The 20,361-nt window shown below is 38.8% G+C and overlaps 2 protein-coding genes across 2 annotated transcripts in view; one reads left to right on the forward strand and one right to left on the reverse strand.

The window, feature by feature from the left end:
• Positions 1-1,985, forward strand: part of strn (striatin, calmodulin binding protein) — a 45,032-nt gene extending 43,047 nt beyond the window's left edge. Inside the window, exon 18 of the mRNA XM_007890489.2 lies at positions 76-1,985. Within this exon, the coding sequence (XP_007888680.1) occupies positions 76-245 (170 nt within the window). The 3' untranslated portion in view covers positions 246-1,985. The remainder of the gene's footprint in view (positions 1-75) is intronic.
• A 2,329-nt stretch (positions 1,986-4,314) lies between these two features.
• vit (vitrin) overlaps positions 4,315-20,361 on the reverse strand; it is a 35,647-nt gene continuing 19,600 nt past the window's right edge. The window contains exons 14-22 of the mRNA XM_007891317.2: positions 19,564-19,626; positions 18,935-18,991; positions 18,115-18,180; positions 15,931-15,996; positions 13,926-14,073; positions 13,320-13,423; positions 11,811-12,037; positions 5,702-6,215; positions 4,315-5,006 (exon numbers count right to left, since the gene is read on the reverse strand). Of these exons, the coding sequence (XP_007889508.1) occupies positions 4,828-5,006; positions 5,702-6,215; positions 11,811-12,037; positions 13,320-13,423; positions 13,926-14,073; positions 15,931-15,996; positions 18,115-18,180; positions 18,935-18,991; positions 19,564-19,626 (1,424 nt within the window). The 3' untranslated portion in view covers positions 4,315-4,827. The remainder of the gene's footprint in view (positions 5,007-5,701; positions 6,216-11,810; positions 12,038-13,319; positions 13,424-13,925; positions 14,074-15,930; positions 15,997-18,114; positions 18,181-18,934; positions 18,992-19,563; positions 19,627-20,361) is intronic.

Genomic DNA, 20,361 nt, shown 5'->3' on the forward strand with positions numbered 1-20,361 from the left:
GTTTCTGAGTATTCACAACTGCACCTTTAACAATTTACATCTTGCCAATTGACATTATTTTTCTCCTCTCAATAGGTCATGACTCTTCAATTCGTTTGTGGAGTCTTGAAACCAAGACATGCATTCAGGAATTCACAGCACATCGTAAAAAGTTTGATGAATCCATCCATGATGTGACATTCCACCCTTCCAAGTGTTACATTGCCAGTGCAGGGGCAGATGCACTGGCCAAAGTTTTTGTATGACAGTTTCATGTATACTACTCCATGCTCTCTATGTTATCAATTAGTGTCTGACACTAACAAATGTAGGGATATTCTTTACTGCCCAGCAATCCTGCCACGTGAGTTTCAGTTACAGTTCTGAAATGACTGTATTGATTGCAAGTTTTTTTTCACCTGGTTTATTCAGGCTACTCTAAGTCCAACTGTTCTGACAGCCTAGGTATTTGCTTAATTTCCCTTAAATTAATTTCTTTGATCCTAGGCTGCCCTGATTATCCAGGCAGGCCTGGATAAAGCTGGGCTAGGTTTATTTCCTGGTTTCAGAAAGCTCTAAACACATTTGGCAGCTTCTGTGTGAAAGGCAAAGTTAGTTGCCTGGAAAGGCAGCTAAGTTGTCTGAAAAGCAAGGATTGCTAATACAGTGAAGAGTTAAGCAGCAGCGTGTGCAATTTGCAGTGATTCCAGGTTAAAGGGTGGTGTTGGAAGACCAACATAGTATATTTTATAAAAACAAATGCCAAACATTTTCTAAACAAAAGAAAAACCTCAACAGTTGTACAATAAAAGCAGAATGTTCAATATGGTATACAATATCTGTAGTCAATTATTGTTCTAGCTGCCTCACTGTATTAGACTTGTGCCAGGAGACTGTGTGATCAGTGGATTTATTTCTTCATAAGGACCTCAAATTTTAATGTTTTACAGTAAATGTGGATCTTCAGTAAACTTAATGGCATACAATTGTACTTCATTTGGAGTTGTATATATAATGCATTTAAGATTTGTTTAGCACTTGCATAAACACTGACATTTTAAGTACAGTTATATAAAGGTATACTTTCTTTTAAATAGATCATCTTAAAAAGTGGGACTTTAACCCTTTAACATCAGGTATTTGAATGTCTAGTGGTCTCACAAAACAAGCATTTTAATTTCAAATGGCCTGAAGACTACATATTGTAAACACAGCATATGGAATGTTTAATGGTATTATTGTGTTGGGGAATTCACATTTGGGGGTTTTGTTCTGTAATTCCTTGGCATTAACACTTCCTTGGAGTCGTATGTGCACTATGGGTAATGGTATGGGAGTAGAATAAGAGCATTGTGCTATTTTGCTAAGAGTTTTACTTATCAAAGAGATTTTAAAGTGGAACACCATCTGTTTCAGTAGCGTTTGGGCTGCCACTATATGCTCGCATAATCAAGAACAGGTTAACTTGAGAGCAGTGGTTTCTTTTCCTGAAAAATTATAAATTAGAACTACCAGTAGCAGATTTAAAACTTGTTTGAAAAGTAGATCAGACTTGTAGCCTGTTGAATGGTTTTTCAGGTAAGGAATGTTGCCTCAAAGTTAGCTTGCTTTAATTTCCCAATTTCTACTGAAGTTGCAAATTATTTAAGGGGATTAGATTAACTGAAATTATTAATACATGTGTATATAAAAGCATCTCGAAACAGGCCCTCTTTAATATTCAATACTGACAATGGTTTATACATTTGGGTGAGAGGCGTAAGCAAATACAGGGAGAGTATGTTTGATATCTGTATTGGACACAGTTGCTCTGTCTGCCAGTTTAAAAAAAAGTGATCATGTTCTTTAGGTAGAAATGTAGAGCAGGATTCTAAACATCATGATTATTTGATACCTACTAAAAGCTAATTTTCTTGCACAAAGCTGATTGTTCTATGATGTACCCATCTCTTTTCTGGAAGGAAAGTAATAGATTTATTGGTAATAAAATCCCATATTTCAGAAAATGACTTATTTCATTGTGTAATTGAATAGAATTGGTGAACCCTAGAGTTATTTGTGTAAGTAATGTGATGCATCTTGTCTATTCCTATGATTAACTCTTAATACCCGTAATGACTTAACTGTATAAAGTTCAGAGTAATTTACTTTTGAGTCTCGAAAGTTCATCATCAAATGAACTTTTATCAGGGTAATTTTATTTTTCAGGTTATACAACGCATGGAGTGGGTAAAGTAAATTATGCAGCTGGTAAAATCAGGGGACTGTCTTTATTGGATTATCTGTTGTCTGACAATATGTAAACCAATCATATAATTCAGTATCCAAACCAGATTGAATTACACATATCCATGTCACCTACACGTAGAAATTTCTCTGTGCCTGGAATGGAATGTGCATTCACCCTGGAGGGATGTATCCTGCTTACCTAATTAGAGATAATACTTGAGTTTGATATAGTGCCTTATCACGCCTTCGAGATGTCTCAAAGTGCTTCACAGTATAAACTGTAAAGTGGATTAACTATTCTGTTGGCGCAGTTGCGCACAGCAGTGTCCTACAAACAGTTGTGTATTGAAATTTTAAAAAAAAATTAAGATTAGAGAAAATTAGAGATTGGATGGATGCTGGTGAGAGCAAATGCTTGGGTACTCCCAAGCATTTGTATTGAATGTGCAATGTAGTATTGCTGGACTTCAGCCATCTAAAACCGCAGAGCTTGCATTGAAAGTCTGGCTAACGTCCTGCTACTACTTTGGCTAGGATCAACCTACTCAGTTGGACTTTGTTTGCAGGATTAATAGGAATCGAGTGGGAAACACCCTGCCTGACGAAACAGGTTGGCTAGTCTATCAACAGCAGTACACTAGGGTACTGCAGACCTGCTCAGCAACCAAACTACTAAGACTGCAGAGGGTTAACTCAGATATGATATTCTGTTGTCAAGCATGTCACCTTGAAGACAGCTCAAGAAGACCCCTCTTAGCTCTTTCTTCCATTTCCCACCCACCGTTTCCATGGAAATAGTCATATAGTATACTTTTCAAATGATTCATCATCCAGATCCCTCATGATTTTCACTTGTTCTGTTTATAACTGATCCCATCTTGTGCCTGCGTCAGTTCTGTTTTACTTCTGGAATCAGTACCAACATAAGCTTGAAAACAATAGTGCTTGAAAATTATAAACCACACGAGTAGAGTTTTGCCGTAACTGTTTTTTGAAAGGCGTTTCTCTATAATGTTGCTGTTTTCCTCCATGACCTATCAGCTGTATTGAATTACACCAACAGTCCAATCAGCCTAGCTTTTCCAGACTTTTCGTATCGTTCGAGAGTTGGAATACCGTGGTTTCAAAAAAGAAAATGTCTCCATGGCCTCGACCCACCCTACTTCTATGCTCCCGCTGCCCTAGTCACTTCACTCCCTTCGTGCAGCAAACATCTTCTGTTCCCAAGTTCCACCTGCTGCCCCCCATCATCTGTAAGTATGGTTTAAGCCACTCTGCCCTCCCTCTCTGGAACTCTGCCCTAGAGTCTTTCCATCTTCACTCCCTCCTTATGATGCATCTCTTTGATGATGCTTTCAGCCACTTCCTGGCTTGGGATCCTAGTTGGCTGTAAGATGCATTTTAAGACGGCCTCCTGTTGTGAAAGGTGCTATAAAATGTAAATTGTTATTGAAATGATGGTAATGGCCATAGTGGTACCTAATTCAATTTGCATTCGCTGAGTTTCATAGTTTATTTCGTTGATGCCAGCTCTGAGCTGGATTTATAGGCAATAAGATCACAGGTGCTTTAAGTATGCAAAAGCTTTATTTAAAGCCATAGCCGTCTTTAACTGGATCAACACATGTCTACCCCATTAATAAGCTTTACTGATCTTTTGCCAAAAGATTAGGAATGATTTACAACATTGTGAAGGCCAAACTGGTATTTAGAACCATGATGTCCTGTGTGTAAAATCATTGTACTTTTAAAAATATCTCTGAGCCTGGAAACATGCCCTTGTTATGCATAAATGATATCCTTAAAACAAGTTTGAAAATGTTGGAGTATGAATTTCTAACAATTTTCTCTATTAACCACATCACCGTGTTTCTAGTTCTGGTCCCTTCCTGATCCTCTACATTGGTGGATTTTAAAATTAGGAGACTGGTTGCTAAAGCTTTTCATTTGTCAAAATCAGTAATATTTTTAAAAGTAGTGATAAACTGACTGATCGTTAGGACAATGCCATAACCAGCTACCAATTGCAGTTTTAGGGGGGAAATATTTATGTTCACACACATACAAAAATCAGTTACTCAGCTTTGATCAAAAATCCATCCTTTGTAAAAATGAATCTGTAACTATTTATTTGGTATTGTATATAAATCCACTCAGCAATACAGTCATATGATGCTGTGAAGCCCAACCCTGGGCCTTATTCTAGAAACATTCATGAATACTGTGCATATATTCAACATTTCGTTTTAGTAAATAAAATAACTGTACATTATCTTACACAAAGTAGCTCATTTTGCAGCTTTTAATCATTCAATAAGAGACATGTCTTACTAAAGTCATTGTAATGTAAATATTAGCAGATATAGCTCTGTGAAGGCAGACTGTCTTGCTTTTTAAAGAACACATTATACCATATTTAATTAGATTTCTAAGTGCTTTACATATGTCTATAAAATGCTGTTTCTACAGAAATCTTGAAAATGCAGAACAAAGCCTTGCTTGCTAACTGGAGAGCTGAACTAACATTTTAAATGCTGTACTTGCAATTCAAAAAGAATGTATCAAAGAAGTGTTGTATTGTGATAGTTGAAATGATCCAAAACAACTTGAAGGGCTTCCTTAGTTACGTGGCTGTGAATTGAATTCCTGACATATATTTTGTACAATTTGAGACACAAATTTATACAGATTATCAAACTCATCTACAAAAAATGAATGGTCTTTATCAGGATCTGTTGCTATGTATTCCAGTTCATCAACTGCTGCCCAGGCTATGCCAATAGCATATGCTATCACTCCTGTGAAAGAAGAGGAAGAGAATTTTTATAAAATCACACCAAATAAATGTATGACTGAGTTTACACAAGGGATCTGCGATTGAACTAATTTTAACACAAAGTGGTTTGATAAGAGACCGCTTTGTGGCAATCGTATGTTAGTTTATACAACTGGAAAGGGTTCCTTTCTCACAGCATTAAAGCAATTTGGAGCAGAAAACTCATTTTTTTTTCTGTTCCAGAAATGCATTAGCTGGGACCTGAGGAGCTTTGAACATCTAATAATACAATAACTGTTGCATTTGATGTAGCACCTTTCATATCGGGCATCTCAAAGTGTTTTACAGTATACTGTAAGGTGGAGCGACTATTTTGTAGGCGGTTTAATTGCAAAATAAACTTTTTATATTTGACAGAAGTAACTGAAGTGCCATGAGATGTTTCACTTACAAGACACAATAAAAAAGGCAGTTTCATTCGGTCATTCATTTCCTCTGACTTTCTTCCTTCATCAACTCGTTCAAGGTTTATCTCAAGACCTACTTCTTTGTCTCTGCTTTCAGTCATCTTTTTTCCTACCCCCATCGACTCCTACCCGCTTCGGTTCCCACCCCTAGATCAAGTGCCAAGCTAGCAGTGTTACGAGTCTTTGGCCGTCCTCCTGAAGTGAAAGATGCTCTATAAATGTGTATTGTATTGTACGGTTGCGATCTTACCATTTCTTTGCGCAGCAAGTGCTGGTGTTCGGACATCGTCATAAGACCTTCCATCTGTGATGACGATCATCAGTTTTCTTTTGTTTGGTTTGGATTTACTGAAGAGCTGCTCGGATGCATAACTGATGGCTGCCCCAGTGCTTGTCCCACCGCTCCAGTACCGTATATTTTTGATGGCCCTGATCACTTCTTCCTTTGTATTGTGCTCTCCAAATCCAAACTCCAGCCTTTGTTCATATGTATACTGCAAGGCCCCGATCCGAGTGTCCGTATCTGAGATTTCAAACTCCTTGGTCATGTTAGCTACAAACTGCAGGACGGTCCTGAAGTTGTCAGTTCCTACACTGCTTGAGCCGTCAATCACAAATCCGATGTCAGCAGAGTTCAGGCATGTTTTGCTGCACACTAAGCGGTTGGTGGTACATACACGTTTAACCAGTGGCCTGACCACCTGGTGCAGCTTAAACCAACTGGGGACATTGATTGAAAAGTATCCGTTGGTTCTGCACACAGACTGAAAGGGACGGAGAAAAATGAGAGATTGAAGTCTCACAAGACAAGCTTAGACTGAAAGAAACAATCCTGTTTAAATCAAGTAAAATGAATACAAATCAACTTGTTTCTCTTGGTTTAAAAAATGGTGAAGCAAAATCTAACTGCGCTATAACCACAATCATAGAATTATACAGCACAGAAGGAGGCCATTCGGTCCATCATGTCTGCGCCGGCTCTTTGAAAGAACTATCCAAATTAATCCCACTCCCGTGCTCTCTCCATAGCCCTGCAAATTTGTCAACAAATTTTATACTGTACCTTTGTATTGTATGGGGGGACTGACCTCATGAGAACAGAAATGCTGGCCACTAAAAAGATTTTCAGTGGTTATTTTCTCTCATTGTTTGATCTCGACTTAAGCCATGTACCATCAGCCAGGGAGCTGACCAGTGTCCAAAGCCACTGCTATTTAACCAATGGGGTAATTTAAGTGCATCATGGTGAAGAATGTATTCTCCTTAAGCTACATCAACACGCCCCACTAAATTGGCTAAGCATCAAAATGACAGTTCCATTCATCCTTTGATCAACAACTTGACTTATTATAGTGCCTTCCACGCAGTGTAGTGTCTCAGAACGCTTAAATCATCTTTACCCTCCTCACCCCCTCAGCTATTGATATTCAGCCAGAATTGTCATGCACTTTGGGACAAAGTCCTGAAAGGTGCTGTATAAGTGTAAATTGTATTTATTGTAGCGTATTGATTCGCACCTTCCCAATCTCTAACTCAAACATTAGTCAGTTGCCTGCCGTGCTGTTTAGAGAAACAAATGACTGTACTCAGCCATATTTCTAGTGTAATGTATCCTGATTAAATACATGCTCAGGTGCAATATGTATAATAGAGGGCAGGCACATTCGGGTTATTAAGCCGCAGCAAACCACAACATCCATGTATAATCATCAGACCATTGCACACAGAGACTATTACCACATCCGTTCATATAGCACCTATGGCTACTTCCCGTTCCCCCCTCTGCCTCGCTCGGTGTCCAACCCTAACATTGTGCAGCGCTCCAAGACGCTATCCTGCATGAAGAACACTATGTAAATTGTTATCGAATGGATTATTGTTACAAAGCAGCACATCACTTGTGCAATCTTGATAATATTTGCCAGCTCTGAAGTTTAACGGTAAACCATTTTGAAAAGTTACGGGACTTCAAAACAAATACAAGCCGCTCTCATTAAGGATACTCAAATGCTTGTTTATCTCCCTCTGGTGGTCAGTTAATAAACCTGAGGGTTCCTACAATTGACCTCATGAACTTCACTTCGCAAAAAGACTTGAAATTCCATCTAATCTTTACCTGTTTTGACCATTTTATCTTTAAATTTAAGATGACAATAAATACAATTGGGGAAAACTTCTTAAATTGAGTCTTAGTTGGGAAGCCTTGTTTTCACGCATTTCTTAAAAAGAAACTAGTTTCTAAATTAAAACTGAATTGAAGAATTTTCAACATTTTTATGCCATCTTAAATTCTAAGACCGAATAAATGGTTTTATAGCCTGTGATTGAGTCAAATTTCCGGCCTGTTAGTGTGAAACTAGTAAATGATTTATTCCTAGTCAAGTATGACCCAGATCACAAGATTAGTTTGGATGAATAAGGCCCTTCAGCCTATCCGATCTTATCCTTCCAGAAAATACCCCACCTTCCTCAACACAGCATCAAGTTGCTTTGTAAATGAGTCCAGTGTCCTGGCCTCTACCACCTTTCCTGCCAGCCTAGCCTGTTCCAGTCGGCAATTACCCTCTGAGTATAGAAAGAAAACTGATGCCTGATGGCTGGAAATCTGGAACAAACAGGAAGATACAGATCTGGAAAAGACCACTGAGGTTCATTTCACCATCTCCAAGTAAAGAATAAGCCAACAAGGAAAAATAGAAATAAAAGCAAGTCGCTGGAGTATTTTGTATTTCGCCTTTTGTTTAAGGAATAATAGAAATTGGCGATGGAAAGGCTTCCATCACAAGGTATAAAAATATCCTTGCAGTGCCACCAGACCCTGTTCCCACCCCAACTTGAGAGCAGGGCCAGTGGATTTCACCCAGTCTTTGGCTGGCTGCCGAAAACCTCTTCTGATGCAACTTCACAAAAGTGGAAGCAGAGATTAACATCTGAGGAGTGTTCTGGTTATTACATCTGGGAAAATGCACTTCAGATTGATTTCAAGAGCCTCACACAAATCACTTCAAGCCCCAACACCTCCCTACTTCTCCCATCTGCTCACAGCCCACTCCTCTACCCACCGCCTTTGCTAAGCTGCCTCTGACCTTCTACACACTCTGCTCGGGTCCATAACTAAATACTGCGGGGCCTATTAGACAAATATGTTTCAAAGTGGAACAGGAAAATTAAAATGTTTAAAACAAAAAGCTTATGAACATTAAAAGAGCTTGTAAAAAGCAACCACTGGCGAGAGATTATACAAAAGGAGGTTAAAATAGGGCAGCCAAGAAAGAACTGGAAAAACATAAGCTGCATATGGAAAGCAGAACGCTAAAACAAAACCTTTCAATACTCCCAACAGTGAGTCAGGGAAGAAGTGAAGACCCAAAGGGAGTTGAAAATGAGGATGAACAAGAGATAGAACACATATTAAATCACCACTTGTTGAAGGTTTTTAAACAACAGAAGATACTAAAAATAAATTGTCCAACATCAAACATACGTAGTGTGAGCTCCATGATTTTAACATTAGTGGGTTAGACTTCCTAGCTCGGCTTATGTAGGTGCAAGGAGGTGAAAAACAACAAATCTTCCAAGGCATTCATACAGACAAAGGAGAAAATTTATGAAACACTGAACGAAAATTTTGAAGGAGTCAATAAACACTGACTGGCATTGACACACTGTAATGATAATAATAACAATCCTTGCATTTGATAGAGTGTTTTATCACGTCGTTGAGACATCTCAAATGTTTCACATTGTAAAATGGATTGTGTAATAATAATAATCTTTGCATTTGATATAGTGCTTGTCACGTCTTCTAGACGTCTCAAAGCGCTTCACAGAATATACTGATATACTGTAAAGTGAATTGACTGTATTTGTGGGCAAAACGTGACAGCCAATTACGCACAGCAGTGTCCCACAAACAGTCGTGGATTGATGACCAAATTATTATTTTATTTAATTTTTTTTCTTGAGGGATTATTATCAGGCATGTGGAGTAAGGAAACTTTCCCAAGGTTTCGCCCTGGCAGGAAACAAATCCAAGTTGTGAGGTGAATGCTCTAACCACTGAGCTGCAGGGCTCCATATACAAAAGACTGTATTTTGTGTATTATTCTGTAAACAAGCAAATGACCTTCCCAGTTTTATGAAAGGTACCGGAGCCATACCTGTCACCTGCAGAACGATTAGCCTGACCTCAAACATTGGAAACCTAAAGCAATAAATCATCAGAAGCAAAATACTGTACATTACATATATGAAATTAACTTAATAAGTGACAGCTCCAGAGGAGGTAGGTTTTGTCCGAACCAATCTCATGGACATTTTATAGCTGTGACATTCCAATTTGACTGTGAGAAGCCATAGGTCCAAGTCAAATGGCCTTTGACAAAATACCGCATGAGAGACCTTCACAAACTGATGTCATGAATATCGAGGGTATTGGACTGGGATTAGCAATTGTCTAAAAGGCAGGAAGCAGAAAGTAGTTGTTAAGGGAGCTAGGCTGAATTGAGTGGGATGCCTCAGTGGTCCTGTTCTTAATACATATAAATGAAGTGGATCCACAGACTCAGTACAAGTTAATCAAATTTGTAGATGGATGGCATCACGTTACGGACAACAGAAGGATGCAGCCAACTTCTTATAAAGCAAACTAGACAGGAACATAGAAAAACAAGGAAAAGAGGAGAACATTCAGCCTCTGGTGCCAGTTTCACTAGTTTATTAGATCTTGGCAGATTTTTTATTACCAACGCCATACTCCTTAAATAACTCAAGATATGCACCTGATCTGATAACAGGCAAAAGGATTTCAATGCAGATAAAAGAAAGGTACGAAGCAAAATTGGGAGGCATGTGTACGCCTGAATAAGATAAGACATCAAGTGGATTAATTTGAAACACATTTCAGATTCGGCAACCCTGCAGCCAAAGACTGTTCGCACAATTCAAATTGGCTTAGATATATTTTGTCTGAGATCAAACAAATACTCAGTCACAAGATTCCCTGATCTAATGGGATCCCATGTGACATTCCCAAATTTTCTGAAGACCAGCGTATGCCATGAGAACACTATGACACAGGCTGCTCATATTTGCCACATCTTGAACCATTTAGAGACACATGGGCTCCCTTGGACATTGTCCAGGCATTAATAGTTGCGGAGTCTTTCTGAGAAACAAAGACTCTTCTTTGTCATTATCTGAAAGGATAAGGTAGCTATCCAAGTCAGTTATTTTCGGCTGGACTGAAGAATCTGTTCATCCCTCAGACACAGTTCTCTGGAGGTTTAGAAACCGAGAGGTACAACAAGTGGAATGGAGTCACTTCCTGGGTTGCAAGAAGCGTAGTTACCAGAATGCAGTCAATTATATACAGTCAATTCACTTTACAGTGTGTTCTGTGAAGCGCTTGGGACGTCCTCCCGACGTGAAAAGCGCTATATTAATTGCAAGGATTATTATTATTGTTATTAATGTCACTGATTTTAAACCACAGACCTGATAATCCAGAGGGTCTTCACTCACAGTATTTGCCACTTCAACAACTAGTTGTATTTACTGTTGATAGTGACTTTCACGTAATAGAAATGTCTTGCAGGGCTTTACAGAATGAGATTAAGGGAATGTTATGCAGATAAATTGACAGCTATTTGGTGCTCAGCATCACCCTGAGAGTTTGAAGTATTCAATAATGAACGGTTATTCAAGAGGTGTAATATTTGGGGTTTGGCTTATACGTATCTTGGACAGGTCCTAACTAGAATCAATCAGTTAAATGGAGTCCTGTAGCTCAGTGGTTAGAGCACTCGCTTTGCAAGCGAGAGACCTGAGTTCAATTCCAGGCAGAGGGCGAAACCTTGGGCAAGTTTCCTTACTCCACACTCCTAATAATAATCCCTCCAAAACCAAAAACAATAATAAATTGGTCATTTTCAATCTACGACTGTTTGTGGGACATTGCTGTGCGCAATTGGCTGCCGCGTTCGCCCACAAATATACAGTCAATTCACTTTACAGTGTGTTCTGTGAAGCGCTTTGGGACGTCCTCCCGACGTGAAAAGCGCTATATCAAATGCAAGGATTATTATTATTATTATTATTATATCCCATTACTGGCTGTATATTCATAATATTAATAGTAATCCTCACATTTGATATAGCTTTATATATATATATATCAAAGCTCTTCACAGTATATACTGTAAAGTGTAATGACTGTGTATTTTGTATCTAAAATAACACAGAACAAGGATCAGTACAGACTCCTGTGAGACCCGTTTACCGGGTACATAAACATTGTCCTGATGGACATTTTGGACATTTGCAAAAGATCCATTGTTCAAGTGCTTATGGAACATTACCTTGTCCACAAAGTTTGGTTCAACAACGCTGTTCATTTCATTGTCAACCGGTCCTTCTATGGTGATAAAAAAGATGTTGATGCCAGATTCTCTGGCAAGGCGAGACGCTTCTTCAACCTTATCCGTTGGCCATCCGTCCACAAGAATCACAATCACGTTAGGGGCAGCTCCTCGATTCCCATTCCCATTGGAAAAGAAATGCTGGCTGGTGTGTGTCAGCGCTCTGCCTGTGAAACACAGCTCAACGTATCCAACACGTTTTTGATTTTCTTCAAAATATCATCTGAAGCTTTGTTTAGATTTTTAAGAGTCTAAGATCAGAAATAAATTTCGGACAGTCTTAGCCTTAAGACCACTGGCTTAATGGTTAGGGTCGCACTGAATTTTGAAAACTTCTAATTTGGAATTTATTTGGAAGTTACTTTCAAGAACAGCAGGAAATCAGTTTAAGACGAGTATTTTGGATCTGTGAACTTCATTCCTACTCCACTTTTACCCCATTATCTCCTTCTCTTGTTAATTTTACCTTAAAATTCCTACTTTATTTTAGATTTTCTGATTATTGTGTGATTTACACTCTTATTTTTAAATATCAGAGCTTACTTTGCATGCTTCTAATAATATCATTAGTAATAATCTTTGCATTTGGAATAGCGTCTTTCACATCGGGAGGATGTCTCAATGCACTTTGCAGGATTTACTGTAACAGTAATCATATCATTTTAAAACTGGAACCCATATCTTTGAAAGGCACTATACAAATGTAATTGTATTGTTGTTGTTTAACACTTGGTTTACTATTGACTCAAAAAATGGGTTCAAATTAAATATCGATTCATCCTTCAGACACTGTCTGAGGGATGAATGAGGGACATCTTTTCTTGGCAGATCTTGGAAAAGCACCTGTTGAGATATCTTGTGAGCATCACAGCAGATTATCTCATCAGCAACAGACACTGACCATCTATTTTTCCCCTGACTCCACATCCTCTGACTTTATTCATTAGTCTATTATGTGGTACCTTATCGGACGTCTTTTGGAAATCTAAATATATTACATCTATCGCATTACCCTTGTCTACTCTTTCTGTTACCCCTTCAAAGAATTCAATGAGGTTGGTCAAGCGTGACCTTTTTGAAATCCGTGCTGACTATTCTTTATTATGTTTTCCATTTCTAGATGTTTCTCTATTACCTCCTTCAGAAAGGATTCCATTATCTTTCCTACCATCAATGTGAAGCTGACAGGCCTATAGTTCTCTGGGCTTGTTCTATCTCCCTTTTTAAATATAGGAATAAATATAGTTTGTTGGGGACGAGTTGGTGACTTCCCTCCAGGACAGAGTATGCACTCCATATACCAGACAAACAGAAATCATAGTTATGTGGAATTCTCAGAAGTTTGGTTTGGAGTCTCTCAAGCATGGTGCTGAGTTTATTTGTTGTGTGTCAGATTAGTTGTAGATATGGAGGTTGAGTTTTTCAACAGGAACATAACCAAACACTTACCGACATTGGAAAGGCCACCTTTCTGTGGAATTTTTCCAATGGCACGTTTAAGGAAGTTGGAATTTCTGTAAGTCTTTAGGTTGAACTCTGTTGTAGCATTATCTCTGAAATAAACCAACAAAATCAACTATATCACAGAGCTCAAGAGACATACAGGTTTATAGTATGCACATTAGCAGCACACGGAATGAGTACTGGTTATGTACGGCACATTGCCTGGTTAGCAAAGTGACCTAAGAGTGGCACCTCCAATACTACAGAACTCCTCCAGCACTGCACTGGAATGTGAGCCTAGACTATATGAGTTAAAAGTCCTGACGTGAGGCTTGAACCCATACACGTCTGACTGAGAGGCGAGGGTGCTACCAAATCAGTCAGGCTGACCCCTCACAAGCAATAACTGTCCATCCTGTGACTGCTTTTGTAGGAAAATGTGGTTGTACGCAGCCAAGTCCCATGACCCGCATAAAGAGGAACTGAGTTAGTGGATTGTTGGAACAAGCAAACAGGACCTTGGTTTAACTTATCTCATCTGAGACATGGTGACTTCAACAACACAGTGCTTCCCCTAAGTCTACGTGGTAACTGTTTACTGACTTTACTTACCCATATTGAATAATGCCCATCAGTGGGCCTGCAACCCCCACATTAAGTTCTTGAACAAAATCCAATAGGAATTTCTTTTGGATCTTGAACCTGCGTTTTCCTATGCTCCAACTTCCATCCAACAGGAAGGCAATATCAATCTTGCAGTCTAGAAGATTGAGCCAAAGGCAGTTATTCTATACAACAATTATCCATTACATCCATTATCAGAGCTGCACTTTCTGAAGTGAAGAGCTACAATTGGAAAGTTGCTTAGTTTCCAGAGACGTTAGCTTGTTTTGTACTTTGGCCACAACTGTTCCCAACCAAAAACAAATGAGCCTGCCATTACACCAGGCTGGCTGTGCTGTCATCAGCAGTGCCCTGGAGTACTGCGGACCTGCTTAGCTCAGGAACCGGACCACCGAGACCACCACCGAGGGTTGACTCGATTGCGCTATTACATTGTCCAGCACGTCAATCTGGATTTCTCAAAAGAAGTGGCTTCCAAATTAAGATTGTTAAGTTTTTCACAATTCTAGCCGATTTTAAGATTAAGTGGAATTTGGGCCTTACGTGTCCTATTTTCAAACAAGTTTGATATAGTATCCCTTTCTGATTATGTTGTGCCTAATATTTGCCTTTTCTTTTTCCAACAATCTTGTGCTCTTTTCTACTCAGTCAAGGATAATGGAGACCATTCAAGCTCCTATTCCCATTTGACATCCACATACAGGCACATTCCAGCATTGGGAGGGGAGGGGGTAGTCACTGGATAGCAATCAGGAGTCAGAACCATGACTAATGTTTCTCTTTCTTGTCTGAGACCGAGTATCTTTAACTCAGCACAGACCAGGAATCACATGGGACCTTCTGGTTTCTTTGAGCAATGTTATAAAATATTAATCCTTGTACCTTATCACGTCATCAAAATTACACAGAAAGTGCATGCAACTTATAGTAGTGGATGTATTCTGCCACAACTATGAGATACAAATATAAATAAGAAATATAAAAATTACAATTATGTTAAAAAACAACTAGGATCTATATATTTCTTAAACAAATTTGAGCTACAATGTCTGCTGTAGTAAATCGTTTCTTTAAATTTCAGTTGCTAGCAACACAATTCTTCATCAAGTGGGACTTACTTATAGCAAAACTGAATGTAGTGAAACTCCACTTAGAATAAAAAGCTTCCACTGAATGGACTTGTTCCCTTCATGTTATGTTTCGTATCTGTTTGCAGCAAGCACTGGTCTGCCAATTGTTTAGGCCATAATAAGCAATGTGTAGCATCTCAGAGATCAAAGCAAACTGAAGTTAATTCATAAAAGGAGCTTAGTTGTGTGGTGGTAAAGCTGTCCATGGATTTAAGGAATGGATGGAATACAAAGGTTAGAGGCTTGAAAGGGTATGGACCTAAGGCAGGGAAGTGGGATTGAATGAACACCTTGCTCTGAGAGCCCATATCGACCCAAATAGCCTACCGCTGTGCTGTAAATTTCTATGAATCTATGATTCTGTGGAGGTGGGAGTAGATAAATTGCCAGTTTGCAAATCACACAATCCAATATTCACCAACCGTAAATTGCAATAACGGAATGGATCCAATTTGTTAATATCATGGTTTAAATTAACATTTCAAATATAATAATAATCCTTGTATTTGATATAGCACCTTATCATGTCTTTGAGATAGCGCTTCACAGAATAAGTAAGGTGAATTGACTGTGTATTTTGTGGGTGAAATAAAACATGTTCTTATTTGTAGACAAAATAATGTGGTGTATATTTGACTGGTCTCTTAACATAAAATACAATTTCTTAAATATTGCTATAAAATAGAAAGAGCTGTTTTCCAAATAAACCGCATCTCTTCTGATCAACTCACCAGAATGGGTGACTGAGATAGAAAATTCAGAGAACAAATTCAATGATAAAATATGGATTTGTTTCTGTTACTTTAATATGTCTTTGACAAATGTTATTACTTTCTGTTTAAAAAATAGCAAAACTTAAATACTTGGATCTCCTTGGGAAGCAGGATCTTCTATAATATGTCCCAAATCTCCATCCCCTGTGTTGAAACCTGGTTAGGAAGAAAATATTATTAGCATAGTTAAGAAAATGGAACTGCGCCCTATCATTTATCTTCCTTTATTCTCATTAGATATACAAATATAATTTATCCTTACAACATGGTCCCTTGATGTCTCTTCATATCTGTGAATTGCATCACACAAGGCAGGGCGAAACCTTGGGCAAGTTTCCTTACTTCACACGCCTAGTAATAATCCCTCCAAAGCAATAATAAATTGGTCATTTTCAATCCATGGCTATTTGTGGGACACTGCTGCCCACAAATATACAGTCAATTCACTTTGCAGTCTATTCTGTGAAGTGCTTTGAGACGTCGAGAAGACGTGAAAAGCACTATATCAAATGCAAGGATTATTATTATTATTATTAGCAACCACCTCCATGCTGTTACTGGTTGTACAGGCAGGTAACCCACAATAGAAACCATCCTGTCGGTGGTGTAGGTGGTGATATTTTTAATCCAACCACTAGGAGGTGCATTTGAACAATACAAGAAGAGATTCACCTCACGTCTTCATTATAATAATCCTTGTATTTGATATAGAATCTTTTACATCATGTCTCAAAGCACTTCACAGGTTTCACTGTAAAGTGTAGCAGCTTACTATTGTGTTGGTGAATGCAGCAGACAATTTGCACTCAGCAATGTCCCAAAGACAACAATGCAATGAATGACCAATTTTATTTGGGGGATTTGTGGCCAGGACACCAGGAGAAACTCCTCTCACTTTTCAATTGTGTTATGGGATCGTTAACATCCACCTGAACAGTTAAACAGAACCTTGGTTTAACATCTCATCCTGAAGAATGCAGGGCATTCCATTCATGCCCTTTACACCTCCCTACCTATCCGATCTGCTTACCCCCCACTCCACCACTCGCTGCCTCCTCTCAGCTGACTCCGGTCTCCTGTTTGTCCTTTGTCCCCTCCTCTGCACCATCGCAGACTCCGGGACACTAACCCGTGTGAAGGGCGCTATATAAATACAAGTTGTTGTTGTTGACTGCACCTCCAACAATGCAGCACACCTCCAGCACTGCACTGGAGTCTTTTCCCAGACTATAATGATAACAATCCTTGCATTTGATATATGTTTGATATATGAGTCCTGACATGGAGTCTTCAGACTCAAAGACAGGAATGTTTATCTGCCGAGCCTGAGACACACAATATACAATCGTTTGTTGTTTTTGCAGGCTATCAAAAAGAGACTAAGAGAAATTTTAGAGAGTTGAACAACAACTTGCAATTATATAATATAAAAATATTGCTTGCATTTGATATAGTGCCTTATCAAGATGTCTCAAAGCACTTTGCAGAATATATTGTAAAGTGTAATGACTGTATATATTCTGTGGACGAAATGCAGCAGCCAATTGCGCACAGTCGTGTCCCACAGTTGTGGATGGAGTGACTAAATTTTTTTTGAGGGATTATTATACAGCGCCCTTCACCAAGGGCAGCGTTTCAGAGCATTTAAGAGTAATTGAAGAGTAAAGACATAAAGGGTATGGATTAGAGCAGGTCAGCCCAGTGGAACTAGCACAGAATATGCATGTGCTTATTTATTTTGTGCTGTAAGCTTTAGGATTCTGTGAAACAGCAAGTCACAACTCACAATGAGTAAGAATTTCTCCTCTGGAAAATGTTACATTGAAATAAAAAGTATACCGCTATTTACTAATATTTCACATTAATAAGGAAATAAAGTTTAGAAAAGGACCCAAGTTGGTTTGTGCCAATTAAAAGCATTCAAGGTTATTAGGTTTAATTGGAAGAATCTTACAGAAAATTTGATGGGTAGATGGACTGTGGCCTAAAATTGTAAATATTGTTGCTTACATTATTTGCCTATAAAATACACAGTTACTTCACCCTTCATTAAATCCTATGAAGCACTTTGAGTCATCCTCCCAGTGCAAAAAGCGCTATATCAACTACAAAGATTTTCTTTATTATAATCAATATGCCCACATATGTAATGTAATTGCATTACCATATATCCTTTAGCATTCAAGAGTTTATTCCTACTCTGAGCTCATCTAAAGAACTGTTGGATCCCAATAGGCCAGTTGGAAGGAAGTAGGTAATAGTTCAGGTTCCTACCCCTTATGTTGAAGGGTTGTAAGTCAGAGTTCCAGAAACCAGTATCTGTTTCATCCGTGTTGTGATCTAGAGAAAAATAATTGGCATTTGTGATAAAGTGTTGAAATGATAATGAATCATACACCTGCAAGTATTCAGAAGGATCCATGCTGCGGGAATCATAAAAAAAGACTCGAAAGCAGTGAATTCCGGAGATTTGAGGGCAACCCTGTGGAACACTTCTCGGAAGATAAATCTTAGGAAGTCAAAATTTAGATTGGCATCTGAGAGGAGTTCAGAAGGTGTGTTGCAAGCAGACATCAACCTCTGCACCTGGAACACATCTGGCTTTGACTAGTTATAAATTCTTTGACTTGCACATTTTTCACTTATAAAATACCCAGACTTCATATCCATTTAAGGAAATTTATCACCCATCTATTCCCATTTCAGTGATGCAATTCTGGGACTCAATGTGACCTGTTCGCCTGACAGATAGGCCAGTGGACTATGGCTTATCGGTGAGAGAGGACCTGCATTTCAAGTCCTTTCTCAAAGAGAAGCCATAGTCCACTGGTCTGTCTGTCATGTGAACAGGTCCACGCCATAGTCGACAACATGTCAGCGTCAACTTACTTGTGTGTTGAAAGTCTCTGCTCCTGAATTCCATAAGGTCCTAATCTGAGCTCATCTAAAGAATTGTTCTATCTGGCACATCAACCCTGAGGTCTTTGATAAGAAAATATTAGTCTACACAAGAAATAACTTCCAACAGTTTGAAATGAGCTAGTAATTATATGTACCCACATAAAATACATTCCGTGCAAAACAGAACGCTTACTTCTGTCCATGGATTCGGCTTGCAATCGCCATAAATTTGGATCTTGAGGTCTGTGATCTGAAAAGAAAACAAAATTGCATTCTCTTTAATACTTTCATATTTCACACTCGAACACATTACCCAAATACTCTGGAACTCCATCCCAGAGTCGCTATGACTTGCTCTCTCCCTCCCCTTATTCAAGGTCCAACTTAAAACCCACTTCTTTGACTGCTACTCCTTATTGTAATTGCATTATTTTCTCTATAAAGTCTAATTGAACCCTTCATTAACCAGAGCAGACTCACTGTTTACACTGGTATGTAGAGAAAAAATCAAAACACAGGGGTATGAGACCAACCAACCTGTTGTTTTAACACAATCCAATGAGAATTAAATGTGCAACTTTACTGGTGAACAAACATTCTGTCTTTATGAGAATAAATGCAGAAAACAAGTAAACAAAATACATAAAGTAAATTGCAATTCTAGCAGCAGTGAGTTCTAGCTCTAGATCCCAACACAGCTAAATAACAACTGAGTTTAACAGAATGAGTTGTGCGGTGCAGATCTGCATACTACAGAAAGGCAAGCGTGTGTATAAAAAACGTTTGCAAGAGGTGCATGTCTAAATAATATGAAACACTTACTGCTCCCACCAAGGCTGTGGATCCACTTGTCATAATCGGATGACAGTGGTCTGGCGCTGTAAGCTTAGGAACAAATAATATCATTAGACATGCATGGAAAGTTACACCTGTGGGTATATAAGCACTTATAAACCTCCCACACAAATTCCTCAAAACAAGCCAACCAATGCCTGGGATCATAACACTGGAAATTCTCAGTTAACCAGTGGGATCCTCAGTCTAGTGAGTGCAAATGGCCATTCACTGGAAATATCACGCCGTCCGTGGCAACTCCGCTCTGAAACTAGACCGCGTTGGAACGGAATTCCCATGACTTTGAACACTGTACTTCCACTTTCCTTAAGGAATCTTGTTTGATGTGCCCCTGTCTTAGACCCCTACTTGTGTATCTTACGTGAACTTGAGGCCAGGGGCAGAGTGCTGAGTACAGGTCAGTCTGGATTAAGGAACACTGTTGCTCAAAAAATATGGAAACGAAATATGCTCTTAACACAAGGAATGGGTGAAGAAACATTGCAAAGATGTAATAAGGTGCTATATCAAATGCAAGGATTATTATTAATATAACATATTTTATCCCACAGTAATGGGTTCAGGCATGAATGGAAAATGTAATTTGGTGAGAACTGGGCTGGTTTTAAGAATCAAGCTCCAGAGGCTTTTAGCTGGATCTAAAGTGGAACCTTCAGACCGTAAATGTCTCTCTCCTGACTGGGTAACTGGTCCAAATACTGTATCCAGAAACTTCAGAAGGTTCCAGCATGCTGAGCATGCCAGAGAACACCTGCCTCCACCCAC

This window comes from Callorhinchus milii, unplaced genomic scaffold, assembly GCF_018977255.1.
Source record: "Callorhinchus milii isolate IMCB2004 unplaced genomic scaffold, IMCB_Cmil_1.0 Scaffold3, whole genome shotgun sequence".
NCBI classification, from domain to species: Eukaryota; Metazoa; Chordata; class Chondrichthyes; order Chimaeriformes; family Callorhinchidae; genus Callorhinchus; species Callorhinchus milii.